The 15,100-nt window shown below is 36.6% G+C and overlaps 2 protein-coding genes across 4 annotated transcripts in view; one reads left to right on the top strand and one right to left on the bottom strand.

The window, feature by feature from the left end:
- LOC127794854 (mannosyl-oligosaccharide 1,2-alpha-mannosidase MNS1-like) overlaps positions 1-10,007 on the top strand; it is a 39,385-nt gene extending 29,378 nt beyond the window's left edge. The window contains exons 5-14 of the mRNA XM_052326111.1: positions 1,487-1,552; positions 1,701-1,872; positions 2,524-2,613; positions 2,723-2,847; positions 2,917-2,982; positions 3,500-3,608; positions 3,691-3,789; positions 7,910-7,990; positions 8,069-8,239; positions 9,287-10,007. Coding sequence (XP_052182071.1) covers positions 1,487-1,552; positions 1,701-1,872; positions 2,524-2,613; positions 2,723-2,847; positions 2,917-2,982; positions 3,500-3,608; positions 3,691-3,789; positions 7,910-7,990; positions 8,069-8,239; positions 9,287-9,541 — 1,234 coding nt within the window. The 3' untranslated portion in view covers positions 9,542-10,007. The remainder of the gene's footprint in view (positions 1-1,486; positions 1,553-1,700; positions 1,873-2,523; positions 2,614-2,722; positions 2,848-2,916; positions 2,983-3,499; positions 3,609-3,690; positions 3,790-7,909; positions 7,991-8,068; positions 8,240-9,286) is intronic.
- Positions 10,008-10,342: 335 nt separating this feature from the next.
- On the bottom strand, positions 10,343-14,708 carry LOC127795818 (60S ribosomal protein L7-4-like). Of its 3 annotated transcripts, XM_052327726.1 has the most exons (8): positions 14,575-14,708; positions 13,853-14,042; positions 13,661-13,758; positions 13,510-13,567; positions 11,827-11,906; positions 11,633-11,735; positions 11,331-11,555; positions 10,343-11,046 (listed from the first exon to the last, which is right to left on the bottom strand). In XM_052327726.1, the coding sequence occupies exons 2-7, from the start codon at positions 14,036-14,038 to the stop codon at positions 11,340-11,342; spliced, it is 741 nt and encodes a 246-aa protein (XP_052183686.1). In that variant the 5' UTR covers positions 14,039-14,042; positions 14,575-14,708; the 3' UTR covers positions 10,343-11,046; positions 11,331-11,339. The 3 variants fall into 3 exon arrangements, with proteins under 3 accessions (XP_052183686.1, XP_052183684.1, XP_052183685.1); XM_052327724.1 differs by lacking the exon at positions 10,343-11,046 and having other exon boundaries at positions 11,111-11,555; XM_052327725.1 differs by lacking the exon at positions 10,343-11,046 and having other exon boundaries at positions 11,111-11,555; positions 14,564-14,691.
- Positions 14,709-15,100: the final 392 nt, after the last annotated feature.

Genomic DNA, 15,100 nt, shown 5'->3' with positions numbered 1-15,100 from the left:
AGCTAGTACCAAATATATCAATGGAATTCCCATTCCTATTCCTATTCCTATTCCCTTCCCTTTTCCATTCAAAACCATTCTATCCAACCAAACGTAACCTAATTTGCCATGAAAGGGCTAAATTTCAATCTTTAAAATGGAAGACAAATAATTGATCAAAGTTTTTCTCTCTGTTATCTCAACCCCTTTCCATCTCTGTTATCACATTTGCATCCCATTGGACAGTGCCAATGATCTCTCTCTGTCTCTCCCTTGCTGCATCTGCACTTTTCTACCCCAGTGTTTTTTTCTTAGGCTATTTTTTTTTTTTTTACACCATCCAAGCCCTGGAATTCAAATCCTCACTTAAAAGAATCTATTAATGGAGGGGTTTATGCATAGTCTTCTCCAATTAAGAACAGTAGTTTTTGCAAGGTACAGGCTGTAGTAATTGTGTTTTCCATATGTTGATGCTAAAACGTTGTTCATCTATCTTTAATTTTTGAATCACTTATTGTTTGGACACAACAGAAGGTTTTTTGGTAGTCTACGCAAATTACTGTCATTGTGTTTCCAGAAGGTGTCAAACCACCAATGCTTCACTAATGACATAAAATTCTCCTAGGAATCAAAGGCTTTGACTTTGAAGGGCTGGTAAAATTTGCAATCAATTTCATATGAAAATTTGATAAATATTCCTCATTACCAAGCAAGCTCCATATGCTCAGTCCATGGTGACTGACATCAGCATCTATCTATTACTTGGTTCAGGATTTTGCTTGTAATGACAAACTAAGTCGGTCTACCTTTCATCAATTTCTGTATTTTCTTTTGTTCGTATTCACTCGACAACCAGTTATTCTTTCCTTGGTTTCTTAGTTTATCAGCCAGCTGTTTTTCATTTATTCAAATAGTTTTCTCTGATGCAGCAGTAGTTTCCCTAGCTAAATTATCGTCAAGCAGCTTAATATTAAAGTGTTGATTTTGGTTAGCAAAGCTCAATTTTAACTGCTTCTGTAGTCTAATATTGATGTTCAAGAACTTCTGGTAATAGCTATAAAATTCCTATGAGTGGATCAGTCCACACAAACCTACTACTGGTGCTCATTTGTTAATTATGTTAGCTACTCCCACAAGGTCCAGTTCTAGCTTATTTTCCAACAGTTCATATTGAGTTTTGCTTCCGGCTTTAGTTCTAGTCTTCGGTGGCATCTTACAATTTTTTTCCTTCATTCGGTGGCTTCTTTTTCCATTTACATCCTAAATCCAGTCTCTGTTTCCATTATGACTGCCCCCTCTTATTTTCCCCCCTGCTCATTCAATGTCTGCTCTTAGATCTTGTTATACATCTCTACATTATATATGTGTGTGTATGTATATGCACACATGATATGAATAATTGTTACATACAATTAGAAATGGTAAATAAATTCATTTCTAGTTCCTTCCAGTTGTTGCTTTTTTTTACCTTGGTTTCCAGCTGATGGTAATGCACAATTTGTGGCAGGTGGGTTGCAAACTCATTGAATTTCAACAAGAACTATGATGCCAGTGTTTTTGAGACAACCATAAGGTTGCTTTATAAGGTTTAATATGTCATTTGTTGTAAATATTACTATGTTCTCATTAATTTTTTCATTTGCTACTGCTTCACAATCAACATAACTTGAGTGGCTCTGAATTATTGGCTGATCCATAATCTTATTTTCATTATACTCCAGAGTTGTGGGTGGACTTCTTAGCGCGTATGATCTCTCGGGGGACAAAGTTTTCCTTGAAAAGGCTAAAGATATTGCAGATAGACTCCTGCCTGCATGGGATACACCTTCTGGCATTCCCTATAACGTCATCAACTTAGCACATGGAAATGCACATAATCCCGGATGGACAGGGGTAAGCTCTGAAGTTTGTGGATATGCAGTTAAATTTTTTCTGAATGATTGCAAGACATAGAATTTGGAGTTTGATGTTATTTCATTTCCTCTGGTGCTATCTTTAGAAAGTTATTGCAGATTTATTTTATTAATCAAATTTTGAACATTTTCCTAGAAGGTGATTTGTTCTGCAATTCTTGATGTTTTATAGAATGGTTTGTGTTTGATGGGCATATGTTAGACGTACACACAACACACGCGCACACACGTATTCACATATGTTGTTGATTATATCAAAGCATTGTGTTCTTTACACCTCCTCTGGTTGAATTATGATATACAATTGCAGTTGATTTATATAGCCATTGTTCTACCTATATACGAAATTTAGACTTATTCAAATATCATTTAATTATTTTTCAATAATAACAATGACATGACTAGCAAGCTAGAATTCGTCTAGCCAACCCACAGTGGAATAAAGGCTTGATACGCTGTTGTGACAATGACGATCACAATTCTTAATCTCACTTGGGGGGGGGGGGGGGGGGGGGGGATTTAATAGATTTTCAAACCCAAAGAAATATTGAGGTGTTTAGTCTTCTTTTAATGAAGTTTTATCTCCATTTCTTGTTCCGTTATACTGACTTGCAGTGTTCCTTGTACTTAGGGTGATTCAATCCTGGCAGATTCTGGCACAGAGCAGCTGGAATTTATTGCTCTTTCTCAAAGAACAGGTGACCCAAAGTATCAGCAGAAGGTAATGTCCTTTTGTTCTTCTAAATTAGATGATTGGCTTCTTCTTCATGGTGTATTTGTGGGAGTTAATCATTGTGTCAGCGTATTGAAAAGGATTATTGCTCTTTCAGGTGGAGAATGTTATTTCACAGTTGAATAAAACCTTTCCTGATGATGGCCTGCTTCCCATTTATATTAATCCACACAGAGGGACATCATCATACTCAACCATAACTTTTGGGGCCATGGGGGACAGGTAACAACTATCTAAATACTCTGTGATGATATATACAAAGGCCTGCTTAATGTTACTCCTTTTCTGCAGTTTCTATGAATATCTACTCAAAGTTTGGATTCAAGGGAACAAAACTGCTGCTGTAAAGCATTACAGGTGAGACCTATTACCATCATTCTTTGTTAACCACGTTAATCTCAAAACTCTTAAGAAGATATTACGTGTCTAATAAGATGTTGTAGCCTTTAAATAATAGTCTCGTCATGAAAACTAACTGCAACTTATGTGGTTCTGACTTGAACAAGAATATTTGCTATGTTTGACGGGCTAATTTATCACCCAAGTGCTTTCTTTCCTGTCCATCCTTCATTCCTTTTCAGAATCAAATGGAAGTTTATACTTGTTTTGACAAGTTAGAAAAATTCCTAGGATTATTTATGAAAAAGGGTTTAAATGTAGTTCTTAATAAGCTCGTCCTTTAATCGGGATTTCATTTTATCTTGGTTGTGTGAAAAACTATGTCTCCCTGGTCATATACTATGATTTGGATTTGATTCATCGCTTCATTTTCCACATTTTTTAATTAAAAAAAATTAGACATATAGGTGACATCTGTTTTTTTTTTTTGGATTCTTCTAATGAAAATAATTCTTTCTTGGATATCTTGAAACAGAGAAATGTGGGAAAGATCCATGAAAGGGCTGTTAAGCTTGGTCCGGAAAACTAAACCATCATCTTTTACTTATATCTGTGAGAAGATTGGGAGTTCTCTTACTGACAAGGTAATAGAACAACTGGCTGACAAGATAGAGCTGCTTCATTAGGTAACTGATGATGCTTGCTTGTTTTTTGAAATACTTGCAGATGGATGAATTAGCTTGCTTTGCTCCAGGAATGATTGCCTTAGGTTCTGCTGGTTATGGTCCTGATGAATCTCAGAAATTCCTCTCTCTCGCAGAAGAGGTACCCATAAAGTCATGTTCAGATATTTTAGATTGAGCTCAATATTGTTAAGCATTTTTTTTAAAGCTTTTCCCCTGTAGCAGAAAGTTGGGATGATGTTGAATTGTTTATGTAGAACCAATCAGTAGTCATTTAGATCCTGTCTGGGCCTCATGAGGTGGAGGGTCATACAGGGAAATGGAGGCTTATGGGGTGGCGTTAGTGTCTAGTGCAATGGCACACTCATTGCAAAGGTCAAGCAGGGCAATGTTGGGGTTGGGGCTGAAGGAGGTGGTGATGGCAGTGGCAGTGGCATGTCAGTTCTACTTCATGACCATATAGGGCCACTGTCCTTACTTTTTCCTTCTGTGCTGGGTTCCACTTAAGGTCCATCTACATTACACAACATCATGTAGTGTTAAATTGTTAACCACTATCTCATCTAAAAGTTTAAGCTAGTAGATAGAGGGTTAACTTTTATCTTTTATATTATTGTTTTTGCTCTCAACACAACACCTCATGAGTGCCCAGGTTTCACTGCACAATTGGTCCAAAAACGTGCAACAATTTAAATATTAGGTTAGTGGTGAGGTTTGAAATCAGGACTTTTACTTGCTTTGACACAATGTTAAATTGTTAACCATTATCTCACTAAAAACTTAAGCTGGTAGATAGAGAGTCAACTTTTATCATTTATATTATTTTTTTTTACTCTCAACATATAGTGTTAGGATTAGGAGCTCTTAGAACACTCAATCAATACTTGTTATTTGCCAAATCTCTCAACACTCCTCACCCGAAATCAACCCACAACAGAAAAATATAAACTGGAAATGAAAAGAACAACAAAGAAATTAAGGAAAGAAACAACCAAACCAAGCAGTAGCCGCAAGATATATCCCGGTTCAAACTGATCAAAGATCAGTCCTACATCTATCCGAGAACAATTCCACTAGAAACCGGTGAAAACAGATTACATGAACTCTCCCAACTCTCTATCACACAAGTTCACTACCCTCACACAAGATATTACAAAGACTAACTTTCTCTCAAAGCCTTTTCTCTCCTCTTGGCAATCTCACTTGCATTCAGAGACAGAAATGAATGAATGATTGTTATGTCCAACTGCCTAGCCCTCGCCTCCTATTTATAGACCACGCCTCCTATTTATAGACCATAGGGGGTGTTAATTACAAGGCCTATTATTTTATCCTACACAAAGACTAAAATATCCCTTATAATAAACGTCTAAGTTAACTATTCTCTAACTTAAAAAATTCCAGTCGCACTCATTCTTCTAACGGGTTCTACTGTCTTCTTCATCTTCTAGACAGAATCATCCATGCAAAAACCCAACATATAGGGTTGTAGTATGCAATGCTATGCTCTGTTGTATCTCTTCTCTATATGCTAGATTTCATTGACATAATTTCTTAGTGTGAAATTGGATATTATTACAACAACAACAATCATGAGCCTTAATCCTACTAGCTGAGTTTGTCTACATATATTATAGACCTCCAGTTATATCCATTCACGGTCATATCTGTAAGGTCATTCTTATGTTGTGGTTAAGGGTTTTGCTTGAATGTTTCTTTGCTCTTCCTCTGCCTCTTTCACTCAAAACTTTTTTTTTTTAATTTCATCTATTCACCTCATAGGTGTGTGTATCGGTCTTTTTGTCACATGTGTAAATCATCTTAATCGCTTCTTGCATATTTTATCATCCATAGGTGCTACTCCAATTTTATAATGCCTAATCTTATTTCTAAATTGACCTTTTCTTGCATGGCAACACGAACTACATATATTTGTGTATGTCTTTGTTTTTAGGATCTCATTACCTTACCAAAAAATAAAAATATGCCAAAGTTGCTCCGAGAAATGAAATCCAACATTTGACTCAAAATACCCTCCCCCAACAAACAAAAGCAACTATGCAAGTGTTTAAGATTTACTTGTTAACCTAAACTTTAGATCTTCAAACCAATAGAAGGCCATTTACATATTGTCCATAAGATCCACAATGAATGTAAAAAATCAGAAACACATTGCAGACTTCCTTCTATCCTCCAAAGCACCTTCTCCAAAATTTGATATTATGTTTGACGGGCCAGGAATAAACCCAAGCCATGTCAAATAATTGAGAATGAGACTTAAATTCTCTGGCCACTTTTAAATGAATATGAAGGTGATTAACTGTCTCCTTATTTGTTTGCGTAGGTATTACCGATTAACATTTCACTCGTGGTCAGTTTTTTCCCATTCACCACAATCAGGCTAAAGAAAAGCCACCTTTCAAGGATCAAACCCAAGCACATTTCTAGTAGGGAAAAGCAAACCATCAATGCATGCCTCACTGGTCACCAAAATTTGACCTGATTTGGAACTTGATCACCAATCTGGATAAGAGGGCATAGTGCTTTTAGTAGCTTATAAATTGTCCTGAACATTACATCACACTACCAATAAAGCAATGTAAGAAAGGAATATTTGGAAACTTTTAGTCTATATTCCTTGGAACCAAACTAAATTTTAAATTTGGGAGGAGATAGAGCATGGGGATTGTGCCATGTTTCAGTCCCAGATAACATAATAGCTTATCAATCTGTCTTTCCTCTCATACCACATTATGTAGGTGCTCTTCAAATGCTGCCCAAAGATAAAAAAAAAAAAAATCAAAAAGAAAAGTGGAATGCCACTGTTAAGTGGCTTGCCAGTAGGGATGTAAATAGTCCCCAATGGGCCCCAATTAACCCCATTTAACATTAAACTAAGTATAAAAAAGAGGACATAAGTATATGGCTCTTTTGAAAATGTATTAAAACCTTTATGTAAATGGTGTTAATTGGGGACCCATTTATATCCCTACTTGCCAGTGCTAAGAATGAATTAAAAGAGGTAGCTTGCCCCACTAACTACTAAAGAGAACGAATAAAAAGGGGTGGCTTGCCACATTGACGTAGTGGGCAAGGGAGGTGATTACAGAAGACTGCCACATGCCTACCACCACTAGAGTTAGCTGTTCACTAGGTTTATTAGCAGAATCATGATAAAATAACAACACAATTTTGGACAGTGTATATAGTACTAGAGATAAATAGCAAGGACCTACTCTAAATAGCTAACAAAAGTAGAAGCCCTCCAAAGGCTAAATTTCCTTTATGGGTGATTGTGGAGTCATCATTTCGGAACAAATTATGTATTTGCACATGCTAGAACATTCTAACATGGAAAAGCCAGATTTCATCTTCTGAGCATTTGGAACGAGTTGAATCTAGATAAAAATTCTCTCTCTTCCACAGGGCCAAGAGCCAGGTGTGCCTAATGGCTTGGCACGTACTGATTCAATTCTTGTTTAGTGGCTGGAGGCGAAGGCTGTTACACTATGCTTGTTGAACTGCCTTACTGAAAAAAAGAGACCTCAGCTCACACTGATATCTTTTAGAAACCTTCTAGAACCTTAGTTCCGTACCCTTCAGGTTTTCTGGCAAAAGAATGTGCATTGGCTATGTCTTTCCCATTAAGAAAATTATTTAGGGGGTAAACTACAGTGACACTCTCTGAGGTTAGGCCTAGAGATACCCCCTCTAGTTTGTGAAATTATAATGACCTTATCTAGTTTGGGAAAATTATAATGACCTTCTCTGAGGTTCAAACATCAGTACATTTAACCCCTTATCATTAGATAACTGCAGTTAAATTTTGGAAATTTCCCAAAATGCACCCCCCCCCCCCCTTCTCTCTCTCTCTCTATCTGTATGTGGGACTGCTTCATGTCTCACTCGGCTTCCTTAGTATCAAATGCTTTGCCATTTTTTGCACATTCTGCATAGAATCTTGCTATCTCAAGCATGATCTGAATGCAGCATGCTGGAAAAGCAAACTAACCTTAGTGGGGAATGGCTCATATTTGCTCTTTGATGCTAGCTTTTCAACACAGTTAACTTTTCAACATGTTTCTTGTGCTGAGAGGTAACTTGGAAGTTTTGTCATTTAACTGACTGTAGACCAGTGTGAGGTTGGACTATTTTCAATTTTAGGAAACACACCACGTTCCTGTTGCTTCCACTATTCTTCTGTACATGACATCTATGCTATGCTTTAGGCTTTGGTTTAATTTGTTTGCTTTTTTATCCAGCTTGCTTGGACGTGCTATAACTTCTATCAATCAACACCCACAAAATTAGCTGGAGAGAACTATTTTTTCCATTCAGGGCAGGTTAGTTAGCATTATTGTGGGATTAACAGGTTGGCTTCAGTCATCTCTATGGTTCATTAATGTTTCAAAAATTTTCAGGACATGAGTGTCGGTACATCATGGAATATACTGAGGCCAGAGACAGTGGAATCACTCTTTTATCTCTGGAGATTGACTGGCAACAAGACATATCAAGAGTGGGGCTGGAACATATTTGAAGCATTTGAAAAAAATTCACGGATCGAGTCAGGATATGTTGGACTGAAGGATGTAAGCACTTCCAAAACCCATGATTTCAGATTGCCTTTGTGATTAAATATTTTAGTGCCTGCTTTATGTGAAATGGGAAAATAACTTCCTGATGGTGCCCTCTAAGAATGTCTGGGACTCATTAACTATGTTTATTTCTGCAAATGGAAAATACCTGAAGGCTACTGCTACTCCTAGGATCTCAACATCGTAGTGCATTATTTGGTTCTGGGCATTGTGAACTTCTCTGAGAAGCATGGAGACTTGATATCCACTTTTAATGGTTGGTGAATTTTACATCTAACAAAATGGTGACATTCACTGTCCATGTTAGTAAGCTGCCCTCATATTAGAATTAAAAATATTGGGAAATCCAAAATGAATAGAATTGGTAGTATGTTTCTGTGGAGTAACTGTCTCATTGTTTAACAAGTTTCTGATTCAAGAAACAGTATAGATGTGCTTATTTATTTATTTTTTGGTTGGGGGTGGGGGGAACATGTACGATTGATAGTCAAAGCCTTGACAACTTATTTTGTAGTACTGGTAAAGTTATTCAAGAAGCTGTAGATAAATTTCATGTGGGTATGTTTGTGTATTCTGAGTTTTTATCATTAAAAATATGAAATTATTTTAAGGAAGCTGGCTCTTCAAACGATTATTAGTTATTAGCAATTGTTAAGTTTTTAAAATACTAATTAAAAAGTTAATTTAATAGATTTGAGGAAACACACTTTTGTTTGGGGATATGGTGATTAAAATGAACTAATTCTCAATGGTATTAAATTCCAATTATTAGCCACTACATGAATCTAAATTTTCTGTTAAAATAGATTTGAGGGAGTAATGATCACAGACACCTTTGTTTTTACTCAATTCATAATTATTATCTTGATGCATTTGGTTTTCATGCAAATACTGATGATACTGGTTTGAAACACCTTATTACCCCGGTGAACACCTTTTTATTCTGAATGAGCACTAGCTGATAATAGAAATCGCGAACATATAGTTATAGCCGTTTCTATGGGGTGCTTTTGAAATGCTGATTATTGCTGCTGTTCCCAGGTTAATTCTGGTGTCAAGGACAATATGATGCAGAGCTTCTTTCTTGCTGAGACACTCAAATATTTCTATCTTCTTTATTCTCCCCCAAATGTTATCCCACTGGATGAGTGGGTATTCAACACGGAAGCTCACCCTCTTAGAATTGTGGCCAGGGATGGTGAAGGGCAGAATTCTGGAGGACAATCTGATGAAAACAATAAACAAATGAGTAGTAGGTCACGAGCAAGGAAAGAAGGTCGATTCGGTAATAATTAGGACCCTACCTACCTACCTACCTCTATTGGTAAATCTGTGATCATTAATCATCGAGTCTCTCGATGAAGAAGAATTAGGTTTTCATTACATGAAGAGCTGAAAATCTTATATTGCATCATAGTAGGAGGAAAATCGAGTTTGTATGTTACATAGTATTCAAAAATAGATGCGGCATCAAAGAGCCAGCTATTTCACTTTTGAGGAATAATGCTGCTCCACTTTATTATATTTAATATGCAGTAAGCTGGTTGATAGTTATCAATGATCTCCCTTGTATTTTCACTCTGTTTGTTACCCCCCATGTCTTGACAGTGATTACCATGTAACATGAAGATAAGGAGTATAGGCAATTCCTTCATTTTACTATTACTGATAGAGGGGGCTTATGCGGAGGAATCCTATGGTTTTTTGTGTTTTTCTGGATTAATTAATTAATCATTCCGTATTCATGTTTCGCATGTGCTATTGTGGTATTACTGCTTGCTTAGAGGTATGTAGATGCATATTTTAATTCTTGTATTTGTATAATTTTTTTTATTTAAGTATTCAAATTTTTATTTTCAATTAAAAGAATTATATAATTTTGAGACAATTTTATCTTAATTTTTTATTATTTTTAAATTATATTTAATTTATTATTTTTAATAAATTTATTAAGATATAGAATTGATTTTGACATTATATAGTTTAAAAATATAATTAAAATAATAAAAAAATACAATTAATTTGAAATTATATAATTTTAAAATATAATTAAAAAAAAATCAAGTGTCTAAATAAAAAAACATGCCATTACATTGGGGGGACTAAAAATGTATTTGGCCATTCACTTCTCAAGATGATAGCTAAGCTATCAATTGCTTCTCTACATTCGAAGGACCACGTGGAGCGCAGGCAACTAACTGGCTGAAAATGGGCAACATTTGTAGTGGTAACAGTGCAAGTCACTAACTAGTTCACTACCCCAACCAGATTAATTTGCCTGAAAATTGGGTTAATGGCATGCATCCTCCATGCCGTCAAAGACTTAATCCAGCCACGATCACATTCCCATATCAAGTCTTAATCATGGTAACACAACGAGTTACGATAGGTCAGCAGACTCGCAGTATGTTCTCATTAACACGCCCCTGGGTCCTAAAAATAACCCAGAACCCAGCAGCTCAACAAAGGCTGGGTAAAAGTCCTCCAAATAGCTGCACCTTGCCGATTCCAAGCATAATACCATCAAGGTGCAGAAACAAGACTACTAAAGCCTAGAGTGGTCCTGCCATAATGCACAAGATGTCCTGTTCTATGACCGTTGAAAAGATGAACATTTTTATCCAGAATGGTCCTGATACAACGCACGAGACTTCCTGTTATGTAACGGTTGATAAGAAGACCAGCTTTATTTGCAACCTTACTCTTGCTCTATAAAACAGAATGTTTTCCCAATTTAAACCTGCGACTTTCGGCAATCTTACTGTTACTGCCCAAGCACGCCCACTTGAGACCGCACAAAGCTACAGAAAACAAAAAAAATAAATTATGGGAAACTTGAAATTGCCCATAAAACACCAGCTCCTATGATTATAAGGATAACATGATAATATATAATTGCCAGCAAACTTGGCGGAAATGGAGTTCTGTGTAGCTATGAAAAGAAGCAAAACAAAGCTTAGATACCATACCAAGACAGTAACTAAAAAAATCAAGTACCCTCCACTTTAATGATAAAGAAACTAAGATCCTTCCAAACGCCACTAAGAAGCAAAAAGAACCTGAATTTCGAAAAGTTAAATAATACCAAAAAGATCTAGTTCATCCTCCTAATGAGCTCATTGATGTAGTCTTCACGATTCCCTGCGTCTCCTCCTTCAATATAGTGGTTTCTTTTCTTTTTTAGACCACCCAAAGGTGCCTTCAGTTTGAAAGGCCAAAGGAAGTTGTTAGCCTCCTTAAAGTGAGGCCCAACTGTCATGATCTCATGGATAAGATCTTCAATGCATATAATTCCATGGTTTCTCAAACCCTGCGGTATGAGAAGCATGTTAGATGATACCACGGGGTTAGATAGTGGATACTACAACACAATACAAACAGACCAACCTGCTCAATGATTGAATTGTCAGTCAAGGCAATCCGCTGTTTGTTTAGCTTGCCAAAACCCCTTTTGTAAATCAATTCCCTCACACTCTTCAAATTAGGGTAACTGAAAACAAGAATAATGAAAGAATTTGGAATGACAAGTTCACAAAATTTATCATTGGCATCACTGAAAGTAGAAAGAGTGAGATCCATACCCATAGGTCACGTAAGGTTCAACCCTATGCAGCATGTTCATGGTAGCTTTGTTTACTTTAAGGAATACACCATTGAAAATCTGCATTACAAGAACCCTTTACATTTTAGACAAACACACAGGAATTTTAACTAGATTCCGTAGACAAGTATCATGCTGAAAGACCAAAAGTGCTAAGAAACATATACAACCAAACAAAAATCCTATTGTTTTTTCTTCCTTGATAGAAGAAACACATCCTGTATCTCTATGATGTTCCACAACTCATCCATCACCTAAAAAATAGGAGAAAATAGAGCAACAAAAACACCAAAAAAGAACATTTCCTAAGAAAAAAAATATAAATAAAGGAGATTTCATTTCAAATGTTGAATAGAGCATTTAACACCCTGGAACACAGTATGATTTCTCAGATTTCCTCAATGGCTTTCAAGGTACATAGGCCCTTGTATTCAAAAAGAACTATAAAAACGAGCCCAAAAAGGACCCACTTCCAACCTTACCTGCCACACCTCTCAGTCCTCCCCAATCTTTGTTAGGTAGCTTTAATGAAAAATCACTAGAAAAACTGTTTTAAGGACACGAGTCGCCTGTGCTGTACAATCCTCAACTCTGGTGCCAAATGAATGTTCCCAAAAAACAGCTAGGATGACTTCCTCCCAAAAGATTAGGAAACAAATCGTTCAAAGGCCTATGACCACACCAATTATCAACTAAACTCCTCTCACCGGCCATGAAAATTAAGCACAAAAGTCATTTCACAGCCTCGCAATAATGCCCTGCCCAAGTCACACATTCATAGTAACCCTCTACACATCCCCACATCATAAGGAGAAAAAAAATAGCTTCTCCAAAGAGCCAAATCTCCCTGCAAGAAACTTCAATAACAACCATCCTATCATTGATCCCTGAAATTCCCTTCTGTCACTGCAAGCACATCTTATCCCTATCAACTAGATCGAATTTTGCCTCAGCATGAAGGTCTCCCAAATGATGGACATGATATGTTGCATCCTTCATCATACATACATATTCTTCACATCCAAAGGCTGCTTTCCGTATCAACCAAAAGTTCAACACAATGACATCAGAAACATAAATACCTATAAAAATTTTCAAAACATCTTTGTTTTCACATATTTTTCATTATCATATTATAACAATATACAAAAATAGCAAAATCATATTATTGTTTCATAAAAGTAGTGTGTTTAGAAATCAATTTTTAAAAACAATTCTCAAAACTAAATAATGGAATCACATTGTTTATCTAGTTGTAGACCCAAAAAATAGTTCTCAAATCCATAACAATACGGACGCAGGCAAACACCAATTAATGCTGGGATTATATACCATTCCTCTCAATTTTACCTAGTGTCCAATGTGAGAGACAAAAGTGTCAATATGCAAGACAACCAGCTTATAAGGATAACATTGGATCCTGTAGTTATGTGTTGAATTAGTACACAATAGGAGCAGCATTCACAAGAAAGGAAAAAATGAAATAACTAACCATTTGTAACCATTTTACAAATGATTCACAAACATTTCTGGATGTATGCCATCTAAGAATTCAAACCTTATCTTCAGGGCAGGTGTAAATGCACAAGTAGGAAAAAAAGAACCAGAGCCAGTGTCTCAGCAAACAGTTTTATTAAACAAATAAAGGGCACAGACAACTTACCTGCCTCAGACGCAAGAGCTGCAATATCTTCCTTGTCTTTGGGTGCATGGCGTTTATACTGAAAAGGCCAAATGCCAAGACAAATCAGTGAAAATGGAACTACCACCAAGCAAACAGTTGATGTATAACTTTAAATAACAGAGATACAAACCCTCTAATACGAATTATGAACAAAAGCTTAGCTTCAGGATCAACATAGAAGCCCCCTTTCATTCTTGCTTCACGCTTCAACCGAACTAGCTCCTTTTGCTACATGGCACATAAAAATGAGATTTCAAAAAATTAAAATAAGGTAACATCTAAAAATCTAGGTTTTATCAATATAGTGTATATATGAAGTTACCTGCTCCTCATACCCCTTTGCATATAGCTTGGCTCTGTTATAGCTCAGCTTCCTGTTCACAGCGTTCTTCTTCTTCACAACTGCGAGCTCTTCCTTCTTCTTAAGAGCCCATTCCTCGTTCCTCTTCTGCTTCTTCAAAACTGACTCCGGAACAAAAGGCCCTTCCTTTGTTTGTGCTTCGGCCATCTCTCTACAGGCCACACAGCAAATACACAACCATATAAGTACATAAAACGTGGTAAAATTCTTCCAACCACCACAAATTGTATCCACCATCAACCATGTATGTGATCAAATTAAACTGCAGTATATATACGTAAAAAATAAATCTCGACTAATGAACCCTAGATCAACAACAAAAGCAAACAGACATTTTTAACATGAAAGGACGGTCCCTTAGCGACGCAGGGCAGTTTTATTTTACAGGTAAAGCATTTCACATACACATCAAAACAATAAACCTATCTTCTATTGCTTTCCTAAATTTGCCACCAAGCAGATGTATTATTCTGAATCAATTCTGAAGGACTACGTACATACAACACACATGTCTATTATCAAGTCAAAGGAGTAACAGACATCAATGACACAAATGATTCAAAGCAGGTAGACCTTCACAGAGCAGACGTATAACGCACCACAGATTAACACAACGAGAACAGGATCAGTCGAAAGCTGATCCGAATCAAAGAGAAACGTAAGACATTAAACCTTCTACTCACATGAGTGCTGAAGAAGATGGAACTGCCGGCAGCACTGGTATCAGGGTTTCCCTGCGGAGTCTAAGAAGGCCAGGGGCAGACACGGTGAAGTGTAGGGTTTTGTAGGGTTAGTTCGTCTTCGGCCTTAAATCATCCAACCGCTCGAATTTATATTCTGGACGTAAGTAAATCACGACCGTTGATAAAAGGAGGGCTTGGGCTCCAACCTGGATCGGCTCCTGGGCCTATGGGCCGTACAATTGGATATTCTTTTAAGCCCATTAAGTTGGGCTTGGGTTGGGCTTGATATTGAGCCCATAATCCTACCCTAAGCCCATTTAAAAGCGCTTTTTCAACTTTTTAATTGTACTATGTTTGACCGTTTATAAGCTATTAGTTGAACTTATAAGTAACTAATTTATTTACTTATTTGACATCCTAATAACTTAAAAGCTAAAGAGCTTAAACGCTTATCTAATAGTATTTGTAGAAAGCCATCGAGCACCAATTTTTGCAAAAACGTTGCAGAGAGCTTCTTGATCAATTC

Source organism: Diospyros lotus, chromosome 2 (genome assembly GCF_014633365.1).
Source record: "Diospyros lotus cultivar Yz01 chromosome 2, ASM1463336v1, whole genome shotgun sequence".
Classification (NCBI taxonomy): domain Eukaryota; kingdom Viridiplantae; phylum Streptophyta; class Magnoliopsida; order Ericales; family Ebenaceae; genus Diospyros; species Diospyros lotus.
Note: the sequence above shows the minus strand (reverse complement) of the source record. Positions and strands in the feature narration are given on the sequence as shown.